This window comes from Cervus canadensis, chromosome 31 (genome assembly GCF_019320065.1).
Source record: "Cervus canadensis isolate Bull #8, Minnesota chromosome 31, ASM1932006v1, whole genome shotgun sequence".
NCBI classification, from domain to species: domain Eukaryota; kingdom Metazoa; phylum Chordata; class Mammalia; order Artiodactyla; family Cervidae; genus Cervus; species Cervus canadensis.
In genome coordinates, this window is record NC_057416.1 from 41672335 (window position 1) to 41697285 (window position 24951).

At 41.4% G+C, this 24951-nt stretch overlaps 1 protein-coding gene across 3 annotated transcripts in view; it reads left to right on the top strand.

Annotated features, from left to right (window-relative positions):
* ZNF385D (zinc finger protein 385D) overlaps window positions 1-24951 on the top strand; it is a 921658-nt gene that overhangs the window by 876086 nt on the left and 20621 nt on the right. For all 3 annotated transcript variants that reach the window (XM_043454129.1, XM_043454131.1, XM_043454130.1), the window contains one exon: window positions 22973-23206. In XM_043454129.1, coding sequence (XP_043310064.1) covers window positions 22973-23206 — 234 coding nt within the window. The remainder of the gene's footprint in view (window positions 1-22972; window positions 23207-24951) is intronic.

Sequence of the window (24951 nt, forward strand, 5' to 3'; positions counted from 1 at the left end):
GGGGGAGGGGAGAGAAAGGTGTGGCAATGCTCTCATGATATGATTCCTGGTATAACTTTCCAAATACAGAAAATTATTTTCCTCATATACCCTATCTAATTTAGATGACAGGCTTTGGCAATGGAAGGGCTAGTGAGGAATTATCTGTGGGTAATTCTCAAATTATTAATCACTTCCTTAGAAACTGTGGGACTTACAACTAAAGTTTTATAAAAATGTTTCTCAAAACATCATTTTATTTTAGAGCTGAAATGGATTTCAGAAATCATGGAATGAGATACCTTATTAAAAATCATAACCACTTGCTTAAATTAATCACTTAGCTCACACTTGAACGAAAAAAAAATTAATGTCTCTAGAGAGTAAAAAAAAATTTTTTTTACATAAATGAGATCACACACTGACATTGGGTCTTTCTCTACCTGCTTTTATGATTAATTCTTCCTTTCTGAGCATCATTTTATTTCCTCAGTGGTCTCATTTGTTCATTCATTCATTCAAGAAATATTCAATATTTATTGGGAATCTGTCATGTTTCAAGTAAATTCCTAGATGCTGAGAATCAGCAGAGAACAGAACTACCAAAATCCCTTGCCTTGTAGAGTTTACATTCCACTGGGGTGAGAAGGATGATAATAAACAACAGTTAGGTTGTTTATGTTTTGTAGCATTTGAATGTGATAAATTCTATGGAGAAAAGGAAAGCAGGGAAGAGAAAGAGGCATTGCAGGCATGGGAGGGGGACACAGTTTCAGATAGAAAGACAGCACTTCACAGAGAAGGTGACACAGACTACAGATGGAGAGAAGATGCTCTCTGTGGCTATCTGGGGGAAGAGTATTCCAAACAGACAAACAGTAAACTGAAAGTCCTGACGTGTGATCATGCTCTGGGCTCTTGAAGAAGAACGAGAGGCCAGAGCAGCGTGGTTGCTGCAGGGAGAACAGAAGGGAAGACAGCAAAAGAAAAAGTCAAATAGGTGATGGGGAACCACACCAGGGAGTCTTCTGGCCGTTGCACAGACATCGATCATCATCAGCTTAAATTTTATACAGAGATAAAACTCACATGATGTAATGCACTGTTTTAAAGCGTACAGTGTGGAGGTTGTGCAGGGGCTGTGCAACCATCACAGCCCTCAAATCCCTTAGTATTTCCATCACCACTCAAAGAAGACCTATGCCTCTCAATTCCACTTTCCTCTATTCCCTGGCCACCTCTCATCAACCGACTTTCTGCCTCTGTGGAGTTGGCTGATGTGCTAAATGGAATCACACAACATGCGGTCTTTTGTAACTAACTTCTTTCACTTAGCATAATACTTTCAGGGTTTACCCATATTGTAACATTAACATGTGTCATTACTTCATTTCTTTGTATCGCTGAATAATATTCCCTTGTAGGGACAAACTTGTATCCATTCATTAGTTGATGAATATTTGGGTTGTTTCCACCTTTTGGTCATTATGAAGTGTTGTTATGAACATTCATGTACATGTTTGTGTGTTAAAATATTTTCTCATTTATCATGGGTATGTACTTTTGAAGTGGAATTGCCGAGCTGTATGTTAACTCTATGTGTAACTATTTGAGAAGCTGCCAGTCTTTTTCACAGCACTGCACCATTTTATATTCTATCAGCAATGTATGAGGATCACAATCTCTCCAAAGCATTGCTAAAAATTGTTATTTTCTGTTTTTTTTTTAATTTTAACTTTTTATCATTATCATAGCCACAATGTGAAATGATATCTCATGTGGTTTTATCTGCATTTCTCTAATGACTTGTAAAGTAGGCCATCTTTTCAAGCATTGATTAGCCATTTGCATCTTAGTTGGAGACATTCTATTCAAATCACTTGTCCCCCTGTCTTTTATTGTTGAGTTCTAGGAGTTCTTTATATGTTCTCTGCTCCAGACTATTATCAGATAATTGATTTGACAATACTTTCTCCCATTTTGTGGGTTGTTGTCATCATTTTTGGGGATAGTGTCTTTGACATATAAAAGTTTTTTTTTTTTTTAATGAAGTCCAACTTATTTATTTTTGATCCTTATGCTTTTGATATCATTTTAAAGAAAGCATTGCTTAATGCAAGGTCACAAGTCTTTGCAACTATGTTTCCTAATGGCATGGCAACCCACTCCAGTATTCTTGCCTAGAGGATCCCATGGACAGAGGAGCCTAACTGGCAATCGTCCATGGGGTTGCAAAGATTCAGACATGACTGAAGCCAGTTAGAGTGCTTGCATTCCTTATAGGAGACCATACATTTATGCTGTTGATCCATTTTGAGTGGCATGTGGTATGAAGCAGGGATCCAACTTTATTCTTTGGCATGTGACTATCTATTCTTCCCATAACCATTTGTTGAAGAGACTATTATTTATGCTTTGAATGATCTTTTCATCCTTGTCAAAATTACTTATCCATAGACATGTGGGTTTATTTCTCAGTTTTATTTCATGGATCTGTATATCTATCTTTATGCCACACCATTTTGATTATTGTGGCTTTTTAGTAAGTTTTCAGATCAGGAGGTATGAATACTCCACAACATTCTTCTTTTACAGTATTGAAAAGCATTATTAGGATCCCTTTATTTCTATATGAAATTTTGCTCAGCTTATCAATTCTGCAGGGGGGAGAGAAAAGGCTATTGGAATTTTGATAGATTTTGCATTTAAACTGTAAATCACTTCCAGGAGTAATCTTAGCAATATTAAGTCCTCCAATCCATTAATTTAGAAAATGTCTTTCCGTGTTTAGGTATTTTAAGATTTCCTTCAGCAATGCTTTTATAGTTGTCAGTGTACAAGTTTCACACTTCAGTGATTACATTTATTCCTCAGTATTTTATTCTTTTCATGCCTTTTCATTTTGCTTTCTGATTTTTCATTGCTAGAGTATAAAAAACACAACTGACTTTTGTACGTTGATCTTGTTTTCTGCAAATATGCTGAACTAGGCTATTAGATCTATTTTTGGAAGGTAGATTCTTTGGGGGTTTCTATATATAAGATGATGCCACCTGAAAAGAGAGATAGTTTTATTTCTTTCTTTAAAATCTGGCTTTTATTTCTTTTTCTTGTTTAATAGTCCTGGCTAGAACTTTTAGTAGTCCTGAATAGCAGTAGCAAATGAGACATCATTGTCTTGTTCCTGATCTAGAGGAGAAAGCTTTCAGCTGGATGTTCGCTTTTATTTGGGGTGAAATAAGGAGCTGTTGTGGTCCGTTGAGAAGAGTGATGGTTTATAACTCTTATTTTAAGAGGATGTCTTTGTCTTTTTATGTTTTAAATGATTATAATTTATAAAAGTAATGCTAAAAACCTTTGTAACCATGTAAAGCTCATATTAAAATCTAATATGGTACATTAAGCAACATAGTAATGTTACCACACAAAAATGTTAATGTATGCCTCTATTCTAAATAAAATTTAGAATAAATTCCTAAAATCTCTATATTAAATTAAATTAGATTATAAAATTTAAATTATTTTAATTATAAATTTAAATTAAACTGAATTAAACTATAAAATGTCTAAATTAAATATATAGTGTGTCCTAGTCATACATATTGTCTTATCTGTAACATTTTATCGAAATAAACAATTGCTACTATATGATTCTGCAATGTCCTATTGAAATTATGTAATTGCACTTAGTTCTTGATGATAAAGACTTTTTTTTAATCAGGTGGCAATAATAAACTCTAAAAAAATTTTGGCACTGATAATGGCTTTCCTAATTAATCATTATGTGATTCTAGCATGTGATGTTATATCAGTAAGCCAGTTTTCTCTTTTATAAGATAAGAATTCCAATGTCTATCTCACAGTATTTTCCTGAGGATAACAAAGAAGAATCTATAAAGTATATTTGAAAACTAGTAAGGACCAAACAATTGTAGGATATCACTATTATCTCGTATCTCTGAAGGTTTCTTCATCACACATTTGTTTAATTTTGTAATTACTTAGGTTTACATTCAAGAAAGTGCACTGTTAGGCTAGATAGCTGATTCCTGTAACAGTGATGATATTTAGATTCAGGACCTATAAAACTAGATAGCTAAATTGTGGCCTAACTAGAGAGAGCTACTCTGTATCTTGCAAACTGCAAAACAGCAAAAAATAATGAGACATAAAAGGAATTGAAGAAATAGTCTTTGTCTCATTTTGAGTGATGCATTATCTATCATTCTGAGCTCATGATAGATCTTGTAAAACCATGTGCAGACTTCGTTGGCATTTACCATTCATCTGTGCGTTTCAGTGATACTCACATCAGAACTTGTAAGTCATCATACTTGGTGGCACGTTTTCTGTTAGCATCTCGGAAATCTTAACAGGATATATTCCTTCAGTAGAAATGGAACATCTGTGATGATGGGACCTTCAAAGATCGAAAGAGAAGAATTCCATCCAAATCCCATGAATCGGTTCATCATATTGATCCATCTGGACTGACTGATAAAAATATCTTTTAAGAGGAGACGCTCACAAAACTTCCTTCCTTATAAGATCTGTAGTTTCAAAGGGCAAACAAGATGTGGTCCCCTTGCTTTTCTCTCTCGTTTCTTTTGTTTCTAGCTCTCTCTTATCCCCCCCAAAAAAAAGAGTTAATAAGAAAAATAAATAATTTCTATCTCATTCAGATATATTCACCTTAAGTTAATCAGTCTGAGGAGACATGTATCAACCCAGGGTGACAAGTCGAGCAGTGAAACTCCTCTCGGCTTTGGAATTGCGTTCTGAAGATTAGGTCACAGAGGTATTTTTCTGGAGTCTTAAGTAAAAAGTATGACTACTGATATCATGGCATGGCGATGCTAAAAGTCCATAAATCACATGCTGAGTAAAAATAAAGTTGTATGAAACTAAAATATATTGTCTTCGAAATCTAAGCACATTCTTCAAGAATTGCCTCAACACTTAGAATTGCCTGTCTGCTTAAAATACCTAGTCATATTTATTAGGGGCTTCAATTTTGATAAAAAAGCCTTGTATTTTTACAAAGGCAAGCCTGAGCTGTGATGTTCTCTGAATGAGCTTCTGAGAAAAGATGAGCCAGATCATATAACTTAACTCTGTGAGTCAGCCTGCCTAATCCTTGGCGGCTCCCCCACCCCCCCCCACCCCACCTCCAGCTGACCTGGAAAGATTTTTAAAGTTTTTGCTTTCTCTAGAAATGCCTTCAGTGAGTGGTGGCTTACAGGAACAAATTAAAATCTCAGAGGGAGACATATATGCATCCAAGTGTTAAGTTTTTATACGGTTATTTAAAAAAAAATGTTTAAGTCTTTATTGACTTTGTTACAATATTGCCCCCGTGGTCTATGTTTTGGTTGCTGGCTGGAAGCATGTGGGATCCTAGTTCCCTAACCAGGGATTGAACCTGCCCACCGCTGCGTTAGAAGGCAGAGTCTTCACCTCCGGACTCTGAGGGAGGTCCTTGCACTGCTACTTTTGATGCTGCTGGGAGTGGGTGCGTTGACTGAAGAGGAGGAAGCAAAGTCGTGTGCTTCCTGCCCGTTCCTCCCAGCGGGTTCCTCCCAGCGGGGCCCCGAGACCCGGGCCTGCGCAGTGGACAGACCCGCCCTCCGCTGCCCTCGGCCTCTCCTGGCCTCGCGGGTGCTGGCCCAGCACCCTTCCCCAGTACGACCACGACGGGCCGTCCAGGACGTGAGGCCGCCCGTCATGCTAAAATAACCCGACAAGGTCACCAGCGCCCGTCGTGGACCAGGGCCGCGTCCTCAGATGCCCCAGGGCCGTTCCTTCCCAGCAGCTTGCCTCTGGCTCCAGCCTCTCTCTCCCGGGCCCTGTGAACTGGCTGTGGGACCTGGCTGGGATCTTGACCTCTTGGCACAGGCCTCCCAGCGCCAGGCGTCGATGTGGTGCCTGCCTGCACACTCTCCGTCCCCCCAGGCGTCTGACTCCCCACGCCCAGCCCTGGACGCGCGTTCTGGCCCGGCTTCCTCCGGAGCAAGCGGAGCTGCCAGGCAGGATGGGAGTGGAGCCAGTCACATGTGGCCACGGGCTTTTCCACGTCTAGAGAAACTTCAAAGGAACCCAGTGCTGATTTAAAACAGGTTTACTGAAAACAGGACACGTAAAAAAGAAGTTCTCAACAAAGTTAACTTTAAGAAAGTGATCTAGGAAACAAAGAGATTAAGAATTATATTTTAAAATTATTTTATCCAAATTAACAATGAACTTCAGAACTTCTATTCATATCAAATTGTCTTGAATATAGTGTTCTGATTTGCCTCATGAAATGAGATCCCAAGGCTGAGATGAAATAGAAATGCCATCATCCTTTGAGAGGTCAGGTCATCTGAGACCAGATTTCTATCCCTTTGTAGCTATAAAAATAGTTAGCATTCTGCAGGATCAAAATTACCATACAGACTAACTGTCAAAGATAATAAAAATCTATTTTTAAATTAATTATCTAATAGTGTATTCTTTATTAACCACAGCTCTATCTTAAAATATATTTATCCTAGCATATTGAATTAAATCTTAGTTGATAGACCTAACCAAGAACAAGTGTTTTTTTCTTAATTATATACTCAAAATATTGAATAAATAGTTAGATTTGAAGCTGTTGAAATAATGTCAAAAAACGAGTATCTTCAATAAGGTCTAAGGAAATATCTAATTGGTTATTCTGCATTATTCAGACAAAAGAAAGGTTAACATTTTTTGTTTTTAGTGTTTCAGTTAGTGTTTTGGTGAAATTGCAATATGATTACAATCAAATATATTCTCAAAAACAAAAAGAAAATTTTATGGTATGGTGAATTTTAGTGCAAGAGGCAGTCTGCTGTAGCTTGGAATTTCTGAAACTGTGTGACAGTTTATGACATTATAATAAGAGAGACAATTTTATCTGGAATTTTGTGAAAATCTGGTTTATATGGTTTCTGTAGCTGAAAAGGGGAATATTGGAAATAGGTCTTTTGGCTTTGCTGTGAAGAGAGGCATTTGCTCCAGAATTTTATTATTTCCAAGCAGTTCTATTAATTTTTCAGCAGGCAACCTTTCAGTAAATAATGAGTAAAATTCTGATTTCTCCTATTCATTTTGATGTGCACATTCTCCCTAATTTTTATGTGTCCTCCAACTCTTAAAACTCTTCTTGGCTGAGGTATATTAACATTACATGGAAACAACTTTTTCAAGGAAAGAAATTCTATCAAAAAGTGATTGTATTATGTAATAACTTCCCCCTTTTTCCCCCTTTCCTGCAGTGGGCAAAATAATAATAAATTGCTGTTTTGGATGAAATAATTTGGGTAGTCTGAATCTTGAAACAATGCAGTTTATAGTTTAAATGGAATGCCTAGTCGTTGAAAATTTTTTATTAAAACTATATGTATTATTAATATGATTTCTTGATTTTTTTAAGGTCTTCTTTTTTTCTATATTTCTCATCTTTGCCAGTCATTCCCCATAATTTGTCCAGTAGAACTTACTCTCTGAAAACTTCTTTCCTGGTTCTGAAATTTGAAAAAAAGAATGTATATCAGTTTTATCATGGTATCTGTCTGATTAAACTGTTGTCTTCATAGTCAATTTATGAAACACTATTGGATTGAAAACTAGAACTCTTTGTGACCATAAAGATTGTAATCAGCCAGGCTCCTCTGTCCATGGGATTTTCCAGGCAAGAATACTGGAGTGGGTTTCCATTTTCTCCTCCAGGGGATCGTCCTGACCCGGGCATCCACTGAACCCATGACTCTCATGTCTCCTGCAATGGCAGGCAGAGTCTTTAACACAAGCGCCACCTGGGAAGCCAGGGAACTCTTACTTGCTAAGTCGCTTCAGTCATGTCTGACTCTTTGCAACCCCATGGATGGTAGCCCGCCAGCTTCCTTTGTCCATGGGATTCTCCAGGCAAGAAAACTGGAGTGGGTTGCCGTTTCCTCCTCCAGGGGTCTCCCGATGCAGGGATGGAGGTCCAGCATCTGAGGTCTCTTGTGTTGGCAGTTAGCTTCTTTACTAGTGACACCTGGAAAGCTTCCTAGCAGGGCTAGCAGTAAAGAACCACCTAATTCAGGTTGAAGTAAGAGAAGGGGGTTCAATTCCTGGGTGGGGAAGACCCCCTGGAGGAGGGCATGGCAACCCACTCCCGTATTCTCGCTGGAGAATCCGAAGGACACAAGAGCCAGTGGGCTACTGTTCATAAAGTTATATGTATATAGCACACAATGAATTACCTCAGACCAAATGGGTTAATGTTCTAAATCATTTCCCCACTAAATATTTTATCATTGTGCCATCCATTATGAGAGCTCATTTTCTTATCTTTGAGACAGTCTACAAAATTTGAAGAGCTGACAGTTATTTCTTCCCTTTAATTATATGGGCTGCCTAACAGGATTCTACAGCAAGAATTTGTGTCCTCGATGGCTTGACATGACTGTCTCCACCTTCTCAATTCACCACAGGCTCTAAATTCACTAGTCAGAAAGCAGGTTCTCCCTTGCTCTGTGTTCAATTTTAATTAGTAAAACTTTCAAAATTCATGATTTATCAAGCCCTAATTCTAAGTAGTTAGATATTATAGATTTAAGCACCCAAGGCAAAGCTTCACCTTTGCCTAAAGCACAGTCGGAAGGAAGATCATCGCCTTATAAACACAATAGATTACCAAAGGCAGTCGCTGAAAAGCTATACCTTGGCTTTTTGCCAAAATGGAAATTTTTCAATATACATGTCTCCTTGTTAATGAAGTGGGAAGTATCGCTGTGGCATGCAGTACTTTTTTTCTCTGCAGAAAATTCTTGAAAGAGGGGAACTACCATTCATAAATTTGGAAAGGTTTTTGTTCCTTCTCCTTTACTAGGGGAAAAAAAAAATCTGTTCCCCCCCAAAAAAAAGTTTCCTATGCCTTTTAGTAGCATGCAGGTCACTTAAAATAACTTTGGAGTAAATTGATTGTGTTTTTGTCCTCTTTCTTTCTCTTGTGTTATGTTTATCAGAAAGTTCATAGATTCTGACAAAACTCACCACTTCTTCAGTTCCGTTCAGTTCAGTGCTCAGTCGTGTCCGACTCTTTACGACCCCATGAATGGCATCACACCAGGCCTCCCTGTCCATCACCAACTCCCGGAGTTTACTCAAACTCATGCCCATCAAGTCGGGGATGCCATCCAGCCACCTCATCCTCTGTCGTCCCCTTCTCCTCCTGCCCCCAATCCCTCCCAGCATTAGGGTCTTTTCCAATGAGTCAACTCTTCGCATGAGGTGGCCAAAATATTGGAGTTTCAGCTTCAGCATCAGTCCTTCCAATGAATACCCAGGACTGATCTCCTTTAGGATGGCTTCTTGGTGCTCATCACTTGTATGGACAGTGGTGGAACCACTGAATCAACTCTCCCAAGGACTCATGGTCCTGCCTTCCAAGTAACTTAGTATTGTGTGTATGTGAATTTTATTTTTATCTATATGAGTGTGTAACTGATTTACAATGTTGTGTTAGTTTCAGGTGTATAGCAACGTGGTTGTTACACATATACATGTATCTATTCTTTTTTGGATTCTTTTCCATTACAGGTTATTAACAAATATTTCATATAGTTCCCTGTGTTGTGCAGTAGGTCCTTGATGGTTGTGTTTTGTACGTACTACTGTGTACATGTTAATCCTAAACCCCTTATTTACCCCTCCCCTGCCATCTTTCCCCTTCGGAAACCATAAGTTTGTTTTCCAAGTCTGTGGGTCTGTTTCTGTTTTGTAAATAAGTTCATTTGTACCAGTCTTATTTAGAGTCCACATATTAATATAAGTGATATCTTGTGATATTTGCTCTAGTAATTTAGTTTTGAACTAATTTACTTTGGATAATTTATGTTTGGAAGGAAGGGGATGACGCATATATTCTGTGAGTGCTGTAGGAAACAGATTGCCTTGAAAACACAGATTCTAGGTTGGGGAGAGGAGACTATCTTACGAAAAGAACCCCACGTTTCAAGGCCAACTGGCAGATTAGTTAAACCCCATAGTTAGTTTTCTCTGTTTTAAGCATTTGAATGTATCTACATTTTCCTTCATTTATAATTACATCGGTTTCCAAAAATGTATCTTTCAAAAGAAATACTCATTGCTTGCTTAGGTACCTAAAATATTTTCAAAAGTTTTCTTTAACTTTTTCCAAATTACTTCTTAGGGGGGGTCAACTTGTCCTGACTTGCTGGGGCTGTCCCCCAAAGTACTAAAAGTCTCATGTCTCAGAAGCTCCCTTAGTCACAGACAGAACAAGACCATGGTCCCCTGAGTCCTCTTCCCCTGTTTTACCTTCATGACTTTCTATTTATATGTTATTATAGCTCTAAAGCTAAGACCTGTTGCCAAACCAGAAACTAGTTGACAGGCGTGTCAGTGGTGGTTCCGGAAGAATTGTCCTCAGCCCCACAGCAGCACTGGGCTATTTGTCAGAAATGCAGATATTCAGGCCCCGACCCAGACCTCGAGCCGTCAGCTCTAAGGGCAGACTCAACAGTCTGTGTCTGATTAAGCCTCCAGGTGGTTCCATGGATACTAAAGTCCTGGAACCTCTCCTTTACAGGAACAGGATGCCTCTCGGTTCACAGATGTTTCCAGCATCTTGGCTCTGTTCTTGCTGGATGTTGTGAGAGGGAAAGGAGTGCAGAGAAGAGAGGGGGAGGAAATTAGAAGGTGAAAATGGATGAGGATGAAAACTTAGATTATAAGGTCAAAGATTTGCTCTTTATCCTGCTGTACCAGTGGGCAGTCTAGTACCTTATGCGGGTAGGACCTCAACTTTTGAAAGAAGGGCAAATACCTGTGACAGAACAGATTTGCTGACAGCAGCCTGTGTGTTTATCAGTTACCACATAGCTCTCAGGCTTTGCCGTAGTTGCGTGTGGAATATATTAAATACGAGCTAAGGTGCAGGAGTAGGGAACACAGTCCGCGCTGACTTAGAGAAACCAAGGCTGCAACACGATGAGGCGGTGATAGAGCCATCACGCTGAGGTGACACCGAGGTATTCGGCCCTAATCCCTGAGGCCCGCGGACGCCTCGGCGCTGTCCTACGGAGGCTCTCCCTTGAGAGGAAGGAGGGAGGGCAGGTTCTCCGGGGAAGAAGCTGAGACAACCCTCAGCAGCTTCCCTCCTTGGAGAGAGGCCTCGCCTTTGGCGGGAGAGCTGCAGGCCGGCCGTGAGCCGGTCCGGGGGCGCCGGGAGGGGGCGCGGCGCTCGGGGTCCACACACCGTTCAGCATGGCGGCCCGCAGCCCCGCGGAGGCCGGCGTCCACACCGGCCTCTACACACCACGCACGCTCACGCACACCACGCACGCTCACGCACACCACGCACACACCACACACGCTCACGCACACCACACAACCTCACGCACACCACGCACACTCACACACCACACACGCTCACACACACCACGCACACACACACCACACACGCTCACACACACCACGCACACTCACACACACCACACACACTCACGCACACCACGCACACTCACGCACACCACGCATACTCACGCACACCACACACATCCACACCACTCACACACCACGCACACTCACGCATGCCACGCACACACACACACCACGCACACTCACGCACACTCACCACACACGCACACCATGCACACTTGCACACCACGCACCCTCACACACCATGCACACTCACGCACACTCATGCACACCACGCACACTAACACCACGCACACTCATGCACGCCATGCACACTCACGCATACCACGCACACACCACACACCACTCACGCACACACCACGCACACTCATGCACACCACACACACACCACGTGCACACCACGCACACTCACGCACACCATGCACACCACGCACACTCATGCACACCATGCACACTCACGCACAATTGCACACACGCCACACACACCACGCATACTCACACACACCATGCACACTCATGCACACCACACACACACCACGCACACCATGCACACTCACGCATACCACGCTCACTCATGCACAGTTGTACACACACCACACACACCACGCACACCATACACACACACTATGCATACTCACGCACACCACGCACACTCACGCACACACCACGCACACCATGCACACACACACACCACACACTCACACTATGCACACTCATGCACACTCACGCACACACCACGCACACCACACATACACCACGCACACTCACACACACCACGCACATGGCTCCTAACACAGAACACCCATAAATCTCACGTGAGACTTTCTAGCCTTCACCACAGTAAGAACCACAGTGACTGGTAAAACCCGGCACGCGTTTCTCAGGTGGCCGACCGGACGGCACGATGGACCGCCCCCTCTGTGCGGGGTTGTGTGCGCCCCAGGGAGCAACACTGTCAGTGTCAGTGTCACACTCCTTTACACTTGCTGCCTCTGCCTGTTGGGCGTGTGTGCTCGGGGGCTGAGGTGGGGGTGGTGTGACTACTGCTGAGATGAGGCCTGCTTGTATATGGTGAAATTCGGCTTTAAGCTAATACTATAGAACAACCTGAATGAGCCACATGTATCAACATGTGTCTGTGTGACTGAATCACTTGGCTGCGGACCTGAAACTAACACAACACTGTTAATCAACTAGGAAAGTGTGAAGGTGCTAGTCACTCAGTCGTGTCCACTCTTTGTGACCCCATGGACTGTAGCCCTCCGGGCACCCCTGTCCATAGGATTCTCCAGGAAAGAATACTGGAGTGGGTTGCTGTGCCTCCCTCCAGGGGTTCTTTGCGACCCAGGGATCCCACACTGCAGGCAGATTCTTTACCAGATCTGAGCCACCAAGGAAGCCAACTATACTCCAATATACAATCTACTCTACACCAGTATAAAATTTAAATAAAAAACTAGAGACATGCATTTTGAAGTCAAGGACATTTGAGGTTGAGGATACGGAGTAGGTCTCTGCTGCTGGTGGCCAGCCGCTGGACCCTGCATCACTCCCTGGGGCCTGGGGGGCTCCTGCTCGGTCCCTTTGCTTCGGGAGCCTCTGGTCTCCCTTCTTCTTGGCCTGTTCCTCCTGCCACCGTCCTGCTCTCTGCTGCCTCTCCCAGCTCAAGCATCCTTTGGTCCAGTTCTGACCACCTCCTCCTCCTGAGAGCTTCTGCAATCATTCACTCATCTGGCAACCTGACTCTCTAGCCTTCTTCCTCCCAAATTGTTGTCAGTGATAAGAATAACCTGAATTCCTGATAAATTGTTCTGTGAAATCAGTCTAACAGTACCTTCTCAAATCACCTGATTCACATGCTGTCCAGTGCCCATGAAATCAAATGGTCCTGGCTTCAAGAGGGAAATTCGGAAGTTGAATAAGCTATTTCTTTTAACAGGCTCTCTCTCTCAAATACTTTTCAGCAGAACAATTGATGTTCTAATCTGTATCTGGTGTGCCTGACCCAAAGTGAGTTCAGCAGGTCAGTAACCAGGATCACTGAGTCTGAATCTACTGTTGATGTAATTGCCTCAAGCAGTCATAGATTAGGAAGCTTCAGGAAACATCTCAAAACTTGCAGTTAGATATTTTTGTTTTTAAGTTTTTTAAATTGCTTGCCTTTCTAGAATTTCTGATGTGCACAAGACTTGGGAACTCTAGTTCAAGTGATGTAAAGGTAGAAATAATTACTCACCTGATCCCTTGGGACATTAAGTGCTTTAATCAGGTCTTTATAGGACTTGATTTTAAAGGGACAGTGGATCATTTTTATGTATGATACTTCCAAGTAGCAGACCTTTGTAGGTGTGATAAAGTTAGAATTTGAAGTGCAAGTATTTCTCTAGTATTTTCTGGAGATGTCTCCTCGACCTCTTCAAAGACAGCAAATCCCTTGTTCCCTCCCCTCTTGTGGTATGCAGCCTGGCGCTCGGGTCCACAAATGATGTCGTTTTTCACCTATTAACCTCCAATGATTAACACGGGGTCTAACATAGGAGGATTCAATCAAGCCCACCCAAAAAGTTTCAGGACCAAGAGCTCAAATGGAGACCATACACCATACAGCTCAATGCTTACAAGCAAGCATCCCTGGCAGCCCTGTAGGCTGTATCCAAGGATTGCCCTTGTGACCTGATGGTCAGGGGCTCCTCCCGCCTGAGTCGGCTCAGCCCTGCCGAGTAACACAGATGCGCAGGGACAGGGCAGACACTATCCCCCAAGTCAGCCCATCGGGAGGCAACTGAAGGTGAAAGTTGCTCAGTCGTGTCCAACTCTTTGTGACCCCATGGACTTCACAGTCCGTGGAATTCTCCAGGCCAGGACACTGGAGTGGGTAGCCATTCCCTTCTCCAGGGGACCTTCCCAACCCAGGGACTGAATCCAGCTCTCCCACATTGCAGGCGGATTCTCTACCTGCTGAGCCACCAGGAAAGCCCTTGGGTGGCGACTGGACCCACCCAAATCTGGGAGCCTGATGAGGAGGCACCCTTTCTCCCCAACCTCATTTTGTGGGCTTGGGATGTCCAGCCAATCTGAAGCATTTCCCCTTCAGGGAGGGAGGCAGTATCTTTGGGGGACTTTTCTGTGTAGATGCACATCTGGTGACTTGACGTCATTTGGTGTTTTGAAAACAAGCCTCTTTCTCTAGTTTCCAGAGAGAGGCTGTGATCTTTTACCTCTTAACACACATAACCACACGTGCACATAGACACACATAACTGCATATGCACGCGCACACAACATACATGTACACACATGCAGAGACACACATGTGCACACAAAACATACCTGCATAGACATACATGCACACACAAAACCTACATGTGCACACATAGATACAATGCACACACATAGACACACACTCATAAACCTCTACACACACGTGCTCACGCACATTCGTGAATTCTCTGACTCTGTAGTCTGGCCTTCAGGGCACCCAGTCCAGTTCTCACTTCCCTAATTAACATTCCCATTTGCTTAGTTGGTTGTCAAACTCGAAGAAAGTATTTTTCATAAGATCAAAAAATATTAAATAGACTTTTGTCTCAGTGGCTTGTGGTATGTGGAGCCCCCAAAAGTATGGAGCCCAGTGTAGGGCCCATTCCTGCCCGTGTCTACGAGGGCAGTGCTGCCCCGATGATGGTGGTTAAATGAGGTAAAACCCAGAAGAAAGAAACAACTGCCAGTAATAATTTCTAAAACTTGTGCGTGTGTGTGTGTGTTTTGTCACGAAACACCTTTTTATACTTCAGAATGTCAGCATATTTAAGAGGAAGCAGCTGTTCTCCTCACTTGCTTGCAAGCTTGGTTGAGACTTAAATTCTCACAAACAAGAAGGAAATAAATTGAATATCATTCTGAGTCTTCAGTGTACCAGAAAACATGATGAGCATCTTTGGGTCATAGTACTAATTTGTCAGGGCTTCCCAGGGGGCTCAGTGGTAAAGAGTCTGCTTGCCAACACGGGAGATACGCCTTTGATCCCTGGGTCGAGAATTTTCCCTGGAGGAGGAAATGGCAACCCACTCCAGTATTCCTGCCTGGAGAGTCCCATGGATGGAGGAGCCTGGCGGGCTACAGTCCGTGGGGTCGCAAATAGTCAGACACGACTGAGCGACTGAGCATGCATTCATTTCTGTTACCCGGAAGGAATTTCCATAACTTGCCTCTGGTTCTCTCAGTTGGATCATGAGATCTGTAACTAGGAAGATACTTTTCGTACCCAGACCATGTAAGTTGGCCACTCTATTTTATTATCTAGAATTCAATTTATTATTTTCTGGAATCTTTTCTTATGCTTTATGAAATGTTTTAAAAGGTATTTCCAGGGTTTTTATACAAGAATGAGGGCCAAAATGGGCCACTCTGAATACTGACGCATTTCCTTTCATCCTCTGCTAGAGCACCGTTCCACAAAGTACTAGCAATATGTTCTGGTGCCAAAGCCAAACAGTGACAGTTACAATAATGAATATTTGCTTCAGGGCGCTGGCAGAGAAACAGCACAGAAATGCAAACCCGTTCCATCTCAAACCTTGCCTTCCCACCAAAACACACCCATTACTTTTGACTCCCTGTCACATATAACGTTCCTAGAGGATCATTGGTGCAACAGTGGAAAGAAATCTGAATCAGCCCCTGCGAAACATTAAAAAAAGTGAATCATTATTCTATTTTCACATCTTTTGGGGAAAAAGAAGAAAAGGAAAAATTTGCAATAAGGAAGGCCTGTGGGTTACTCTTATCACTTTGCAGAAGAGATTGTTTGAAAACTGTAGGTTTTTCTTCTCTCCCCTCCTCCTAAATGGACTCTAACAACTTAATATGTTAGCCTGAACAGAGGATTAGACATAAATGATTGACTCTAGCTCAGGCCATGTTTTGTTTCTTTTGAAGTCAAATTTTTAAGATGCTGTCTTCCAACAATCCTAATAAATCATGACCAATTGGAATAAACTGAAGGGATGTGATCAGTTCTTTTATGAAAAAAATTCAAAATTTTATCAAAAAAGAACATGTGCTTCTGAGCCAGGCTGAGTTCAAATCATTGCCATAGAGCTGGCAGCTTTGGCATTGGGCAAGTTCCCCAAACTCTCCACACCCCAGTTTCTTCTCTAAGGAGGGGAGAAAGAAGGTATGCCTATGTTATTCTTTTTTAATTGAAATATAGTTGATTTATAGTGGTGTTTTAGTTTCAGGTGTACATCAAAATGATTCATGTGTGTGTGTGTGTATCATTTTTCAGATTCTTTTCTCATAAGGTTATTAAAAAATATTGAGTATAATTCCCTGTGTTATACAGTAGGTCCTTGTTGGTTGTTTATTTTATACATAGCGATGTGTAAAGGTTAATCCCAAACTCCTAATATACCCTCTTAGTTTTTTATGATGATTGAGTGTGTTAGTATTTGTAAATGCTTTAAAATTGCTTGTACCTTATTTAGCTCTAATTGTCTCTTGTTCATTCATTTGTTCATTTATTCATTCATTCTTTTCTTTGGATAAATATTTATTGAATGCATTTTTACGTCAAGTATAAATGCAAGGATGTATGAACGGACAAAATGGATGGAAGAAGGGCTGGTGTATTTATCACTGTTATTTCAGATCATCATGGGATGTCTCATGAGCCATGTAATGAACATCTGTTATCCTTCCCATCTCCAGTGGCTTAGGTAGAGCCTAGTGCACAAGTGAAGTCGCTCAGTCGTGTCCGACTCTTTGCAACCCCATGGACTGTAGCCTACCAGGATCCTCAGTCCATGGGACTTTCCAGGCAAGAACACTGGAGTGGGTTTCCATTTCCTTCTCCAGGGGATCTTCCCGACCTAGGGTTTGAACACGGGTCTCCCGCATTGTAGGCAGACACATTACCATCTGAGCTACAGGAGCTCAATAAATGTTGATGGAGTGAAGTTTAAATACATGAGTCACTACAACATAGAATAACAATTTGGACCTGAAATAAGGATTTGGAAGTGGGAGATGCAATGTCAAGTCCCAGTTTTATGGAAATTTCCTCATCTAAAAACCAAGAAAGCTATAGCATGTAACCACCAAGATCACTGCTGTGATTCTGCAAAGCAGCTGAATGATGCACTGTGTGGTGACTGGTTCTAGTTCTTTTTTATCAATAAACTTTCAATTTTAGACTAGCTTTAAATCTACAAAAGAGGTACAAGAATACTACAGAGGGTTCCAGTATATGCTCTTAAGTTTTCCTTATTAGCATCTCACATTATTGTGGTGCATTTGTCAAAGCTAGAGAACCAGAACTGATACACTGTTTTTACCAAGATCCCATACTTCCTCTGAATTTCCTAAATATTTACCTAATGTTCCTTTTTTCTTTTTGCCCCAGGATTCCAATTGGAACACCAGATTATATTTAGACATCCTGAGTCCTTAGACTTGTCTGGACTATGACAGTTTGTCAGACTTTTCTTGTTTTGGTGACCTAGACATTTTTGAGGACCCTTGATTAAGGATTGTGTAGAATGTCATTGAATTTAGGCTTGTTTATGCTTTTATCATGGTTAGACAGGGGTTATGAGTTTTGGGAAGAAGATCACAGGGGTATGTCTCATCACATCCTAGCAAGAGTGTATGTTATTAACATGATCAATGATATAAAATTTTATTTTAATGAGTGGATAGGTATCATGCATAATTGGTAATTTAATGTTCCATACTAAAGAAAATAGCTTTGCTATATGTCATTTTCTATGCAACTACAGTCATCCGTTGATATCCATGGGGAACTGGTTCCAAAACCCCTGTAGATACCAAAATCTATGGATGCTCAAGTGCTTATATAAAATGATGTAGCAGTTGCACATAACCTATACACATCCTCCCATTTACTTCAAATCATCTCCGATTACTTCTAATACCTAAAACTATGAAACATTATGTAAATAGTTGCAAATAAAATGTAAATGGTATGTAAATAATTGCCTTCCCACAGCAAAATTTTGTTTTCTGGAAGTTTCTGGAATTTTCTTTTTTAATATTTTAAAATGGATGCAGAAACCAAGGGCCATCTAAATAAAATAGTTGATTCCTTTATGGCTTAATCTTAAAATATATTTACCTTACTTGTTTAAAAAAAAGTCCTCTTTTCTACTGGTAAATTAAAAGTAACTGAAAAATTCATATCTCATTATATATTAATAATACTCTTACCTTTGTGGACTCAAGATCTATATATTAAATTTAAAGTGAAAAACATAACTGTATTTCTCTCAAACTAACCTTAATCTTGAGAAAATATTAATATTAATAACAGATCTTTGTCCAGCTATGCGGCCTAAAAAATGTAACAAAGTTGAGTGAAAGCGTTAGTCATTCAGTTGAGTCCGACACTTTGCGACCCAGTGGACTGCATGGCTCCTCCGTCCATGGAATTCTCCTGGCAAAGATACTGGAGTAGTTGCCATTTCCTTCTCCAGGGGATCTTCGCAACCCAGGCATCACACTCGGGTCTCTTGCGTTGTAGGCATATCTTTACCGTGAGCCACCGGTGAATCAGTACCAGAAATTCAGTGTTTTGATCCTGATTTCCCTGAGCCTGTCTCATGCAAGGGACTTCCCTTAAGAAACATCAATATTGTACTAAGCCTGAGCCATAGACAGTCAGGAGTCTCTAACCTTTGACATTCTTGGTATAAATGTACTTTATCCTCTGGGGATAATGCCGTGCCATGTAGGGCCACCCAAGACAGACGTGTCACGGTAGAGAGTTCTGACAAAACATGGTCCACTAGAGAAGGGAACGGCAAAGCATATCAGCATTTCTGCCTTGAGAACCCCATGAACAGTTGTTCAGTCGCTCAGCCGTGTCCGACTCTTTGTGACCTCGTGGACTGCAGCACGCCAGGCTTCCCTGTCCTTCACCATCTCCCAAAGTTTGCTCAAACTCATGTCCATTGAGTCGGTGATGCCGTCCAACCGTTTCATTCTCAGTCGTCCCCTTCTCCTCCTGCCTTCAATCTTTCCCAGCATCAGGGTCTTTTCTAATGAGTCAGTTCTTTGCATCAGGTGGCCAAAGTATTGGAGCTTCAGCTTCAGCATCAGTCCTTCCAATTAATATTCAGGATTGATTTCCTTTAGGATTCACTGGTTTGAGCTCCTTGCAGTCCAAGGGACTCTCAAGAGTCTTCTCCAACACCACAGTTCAAAAGCATCAATTCTTCAGTGCTCAGCTTTCTTTATAGTCCAACTCTCACATCCATACATGACTACCGGGAAAAACCCAGTAGTTTTGACTAGACAAACCTTTGACTAGACAGACCTTTGTTGACAAAGAAATGTCTCTGCTTTTTCATATGCTGTCTAGGTTGGTCATAGCTTTTCCTCCAAGGAGCAAGCATCTTTTAATTTCATGGCTGCAGTCACCATCTGAGGTGATTTGGGGGCCCAAGAAAATGAAGTCTGTCACTGTTTCCATTGTTTCCCCATCTATTTGCCACACCGTGATGGGACTGGATGCCATGATCTTCATTTTTTGAATGTTGAGCTCTAAGCCAACTTTTTCACTCTCTTTCACTTTCATCAAGAGGCTCTTTAGTTCTTCGCTTTCTGCCCTAAGGGTGGTGCCATCTGCATATCTGAGGTTATTGATATTTCTTCTGGCAATCTTGATTCCAGCTTGTCCTTCATCCAGCCCGGCATTTCTCATGATGTACTCTGCATATAAGTTAAATAAGCAGGGTGACAATATACTACCTTGACGTACTCCTTTCCTGATTTGGAACCAGTCTGTTGTTCCATGTCCAGTTCTAACTGTTGCTTCTTGACTTGCATACACGTTTCTCAGGAGGCAGGTAAGGTGGTCTGATATTCCCATCTCTTTAAGAATTTTCCACAATTTGTGATCCACACAGTAAAAAGCTTTAGCATAGTCAATGAAGCAAAAGTAGATTTTTTATGGAATTCTCTTTTTCTATGATATAACGGATGTTGGCAATTTGATTTCTGGATCCTCTGCCTTTTCTAAATCCAGCTTGAACATCTGGAAGATCTCGGTTCATGTACTGTTGAAACCTAGCTTGGAGAATTTTGAGCATTACTTTGCTAGTTTGTGAGATGAGTGCAATTGTGTGGTAGTTTGAATTTTCTTTGGTATTGCCTTTCTTTGTGATTGGAATGAAACTGACCTTTTCCAGTCCTGTGGCCACTGCTGAATTTTCTAAATTTGCTGGCATATGGAGTGCAGCACTTTAACAGTGTCATCTTATAGGATTTGAAATTTTCTGGTATTACCTGATATTTTGATTTTGGTACCTTAGAAAATGAGTAAAAGCTAGTCAGGAAGTGGACCTTTCAGTGTTCAAGGTAATGCATTCTTGTGGCAAAAATTGGTGATAGTTAATTTTATTTATTTTTCTCTTGCCATGAGAAAAACTGGTGATGACACTATGACTGTTTTTTCTAACATAGTTATAAGATGTTCTCCATGATACTGCAGGGGACCTTAGTGGTCTTATGGCTTAATAAGTGGTTAAAAATATATGAAGGGTCAAGCAAAGTGAAGCTCCAGATAAATTGCTCTATCCAATATCCCTCAGCATCCTCTATAATGGGAAAGAATCCAGAAAAGAATATATTCACATACACACATATATAGTATATATATAAGTACACACACACACACACACACATGTAGATATATAATAGCTAAATGTATATTGCAGAATCACTTTGTGTACACCTGAAACTTTGTAAATCAACTATAGTTCAAAAATTTTAGTAAAAATTAATTAATTAAAAACAAACAGCAAGGATCCATCTCTCTTCTGACTGACTAGTGTTTCTGGCCATATTTGGGAAAGAAGTCATAACCACCCTTACCCATATTCCCACCTCTCTCTCCAGATCAAAGTGAAAACCCAAGTTCAAAGGCTTGTTGGTAACAGAAATTAACAAGAACTGCATTTTTATGAGGACACCTTCACTGCAGGTAGACCACTGTCCTTTGTAGCCACTGCCCACTCCATTTACCGTGGACGTTTTAGGGCGGCATTGGATGGTGAGCACAGCAGCCTGTGGGAGGAGAAACAATTCCAAGCGCAGCTGTGGCTGGAAAGGCTGCCTGGGAATATTTTGAGTAGGAGGTTACGAGCTAGCCAGCCGGGAGGCAGTGAAAAGGGATATAAAAATAGAAAGCAGAGGGCATGGAGCTCATCTGCAATTCATGCTGGACTTGGCAGACGTTGCTAACACCATGTTAACTAGCCTATTTGGGTTGGGAGCTGTGTCTACCCAAGTGAAGCTAAGACAAGGTGGGCTCACTTTGGAGGTTGACCTCTCCAGATTTAGAATCAGAGTTCAGAGCCAGAAGGGTTGTAGGGTTATAGTGCATCAACACCTTCCTGGTCATCACACTCTTGAAAGCTGTGACATTAACAGGTGTGACCAGTCCGTGAATTCCGTATGAAGAGTAGTCATTGGTGTTTGAATACTTTTGAGTCACACGCTCCCTGAACTCGTCCCGGTGCAGGTCATATGCTTAATAAATATGCCAGATTAGAATTAGTCTTATTTGCATATGGATGATTTTTTGTATTTGTTGAACACACAGCTCTTTGTAAGTAAGGTAAGGATTTTATAAACCTTTGATCTTGACAAAGCAGTGTGATATCAGGGTTCTTTACTTACCATATATTTTGCACAAGCACGCACAGGATCACAACCAACTTTTCTAAAGGGTCTTGACCATGATTTTATTTCATTTTATTTGTTTTTGACTGCTCTGGGTCTTTGTCGCTGCACACGGGCTTTCTCCAGTTACGGGGAGCGGGGGCATCTCTCTAGTTGCAGTCTGTGTTCTTCTCATTGCGGTGGCGGCTCTTGTTCCGGAGCACGGCCTTAGGGTGTACAGACGACTCAGTCGTTGCAGGATGTGGGCTCAGCAGTCATGGCGCTCAGCAGGCTCGGGTGCCCCACGCATGTGGGATCTCCCCAGACCAGGGATCGCACCAGCGTCCCCTGCGTTGCAAGGTGGTTCTTAACCATAGGACCACCCGGGAAGCCCTATTTTACCTATTTGGTTTTAAATTAAAGACAGAGATGTAGAGGAAAACAGAAAGACAAGTAGTAAAGAGAAATGAAAACACCTTAGAAGCATTTACTCTCCATTGTATTTTTTAAAGCCATCCTAGCAGACATATACAAAGCACAGTGCACTATAAAGAATATTTTAGTAAGGCCACATGTTAACAGGAGAAATTTGAGCATGTTTATTTACCTCAAGGAAGCACGTTAAAGCCTATTTGTATGTATTTTCAAGAATTGTCCAAATGTGTTCTATCAATAGACACAACTGTAAGTGTGCATCTGTGTTATTTCCTCAGGAGATGATTGCCACGTGGTTGACAGGGGGTCAGGGCTAGTAGCTCTTCTCATTATTACCAGAATGCAGTATCAGGGATGCATTTTCAAATAGGGAAAGATAATGCCACTGTCTTTGCCTTCCTCCTGTGTATTCTGACTGCAGATAATACCACAGGGACACCAGCAATATCAACGACGACGACTGTGGAGATTCGCAAGAGCAGTGTTATGACAGCTGAGATCACCTCTAAAGCGGAGAAGAGCCCCACCCCGGGCAGCGGCAACAGCTCCTGTCCCTCCGCGGAGACCGAGGAGGAAAAGGCCAAGAGGCTGCTCTACTGCTCCCTCTGCAAGGTCGCTGTCAACTCCGCCTCCCAGCTGGAGGCCCACAACAGTGGTGAGATGCAGCCGTTCCTTCTCTGTCTCAGCAGCTCTGCAATTATGCTCCTCTGAATAGATGAGGTCTTTTGCAGCAGGGGACAGAGGGGTGGCAGAAAACTGGCAATTATTACATGGAACTCATTAACCATTAAAAAGTAAAAATGACAAGCAAAGTGTCACTGGCATGAAGGCAGCGAAGGGTTTCCAGGGCTCACACACCGTGCTCTGTGTGTGTGTGTGTGGATGTGCGTGTGTGTTTTATAAACACGAGGAGAGACAGTAAAATATAATTCTAAAGCATCAGCTTTGTGTTTATATGATTTCTAGATTGCTGTGTTATTTCCATGCGTTTGCTTCTAAATGAAATTTTCTAAAGTTGCACCAATAATAGAGTTGCGAAATTGGGTTGCATTTTGGTTCAAACCTCCTCATTACGGTTTTCATGGTAAATAATGTTGTTTGGGCTAAATTTATTTGAACTGGATGATTAAACTTAAGAAAATGCTTCCTATAGACAGAAGTAAGATAAGACATCTTAACTTATCTTGAGGTAAGATATCTACATGAAAGATTTTACTTATTCTTTCTGACAACCTAAAGATACTATTCCCCTGCTTTGATTGAGGTTCAGAGAAGACACATGATTGGTTAGGTGACAAGCCATTATTCAAACCCAGATCTCTCTATCTTAAACAGTAAACTTTAATATAGCAGAACTGAAAATACTGATAAGCCAGTATGGAATGTTCTCTGGATATATTTTGATTCCATCTACTTGCTCTTTTTTTGATTCCATCTACTTACTTTCTCTATATCTATCTATCTATATATATGTTTAAAGATGTTATATATCTATATATAAGCCTATCTAACTAGATATCTATCTATCTATCTAATATATATGGAGAGAGAGAATATATTTATTTTGACTTATATAAAGATTTTATTTATTTTTTCTTTATTTATTTATTTATGTCCTGCCTGAGATTTTAGCCAGCCCTTTGGCCCAAGATCAGCTTTTCTCTGAAAGACTGGGTTCATTGCCAGGTCTCTGTCAGCCGTTACGACAGGAAAAGAATCATTTGTGAATCATACCCTGAGTTAATAGTGCAGCTGTGCACGGATGGAGTCACTGACCAATCACTGCTGCCCAAGTGACATTCCAGTATTGACTTCAAGCCTCTAAGGGTGTAACTGCAGGTGGGGGACAATTCCTTCCGCACACACACGCCCCCCCTGCAGGCAACCTGAGTCATAGTCAGGGAGAGTTCAGGAGGGCAGGGACTGGGACGCAGAGAAGAGCATCGGGCCCCAAGTCGGAATCCAGACCTTCAGATTCCCCCCTTCCTCCTGCGAAGACATGCTTCCTGGGTGCATGGTCATGGGAGAGAGTGGACAGCATTGGATGTCCATTCAGTGCTCAAGCATTCCTGGTCATTCCCCATCATGACAGAGAAACATTCATTTTGAGGGGAGGCCCATTTTGACAGATAAACCATACCCTTGGAGGCCGCAGTTAATTTATTAAGAATTTGGAAGTCTTTCCGAAATTCTGATCAGAGCTATCTGATTAAGAGCAAAGAAGAATGACTTATTTGTTTTTATCACATCAGGTCAGCATTTTCCATATTCCAGTTCTATGGTCATCTATGGTTTGTGTGTCAGAATTGCATTTGGAGCCTTAAATATGTATATATTTTATATGTATAAATATATATTCATATATTTTGTATGGATATAAAAGTACATCCATATATTTAT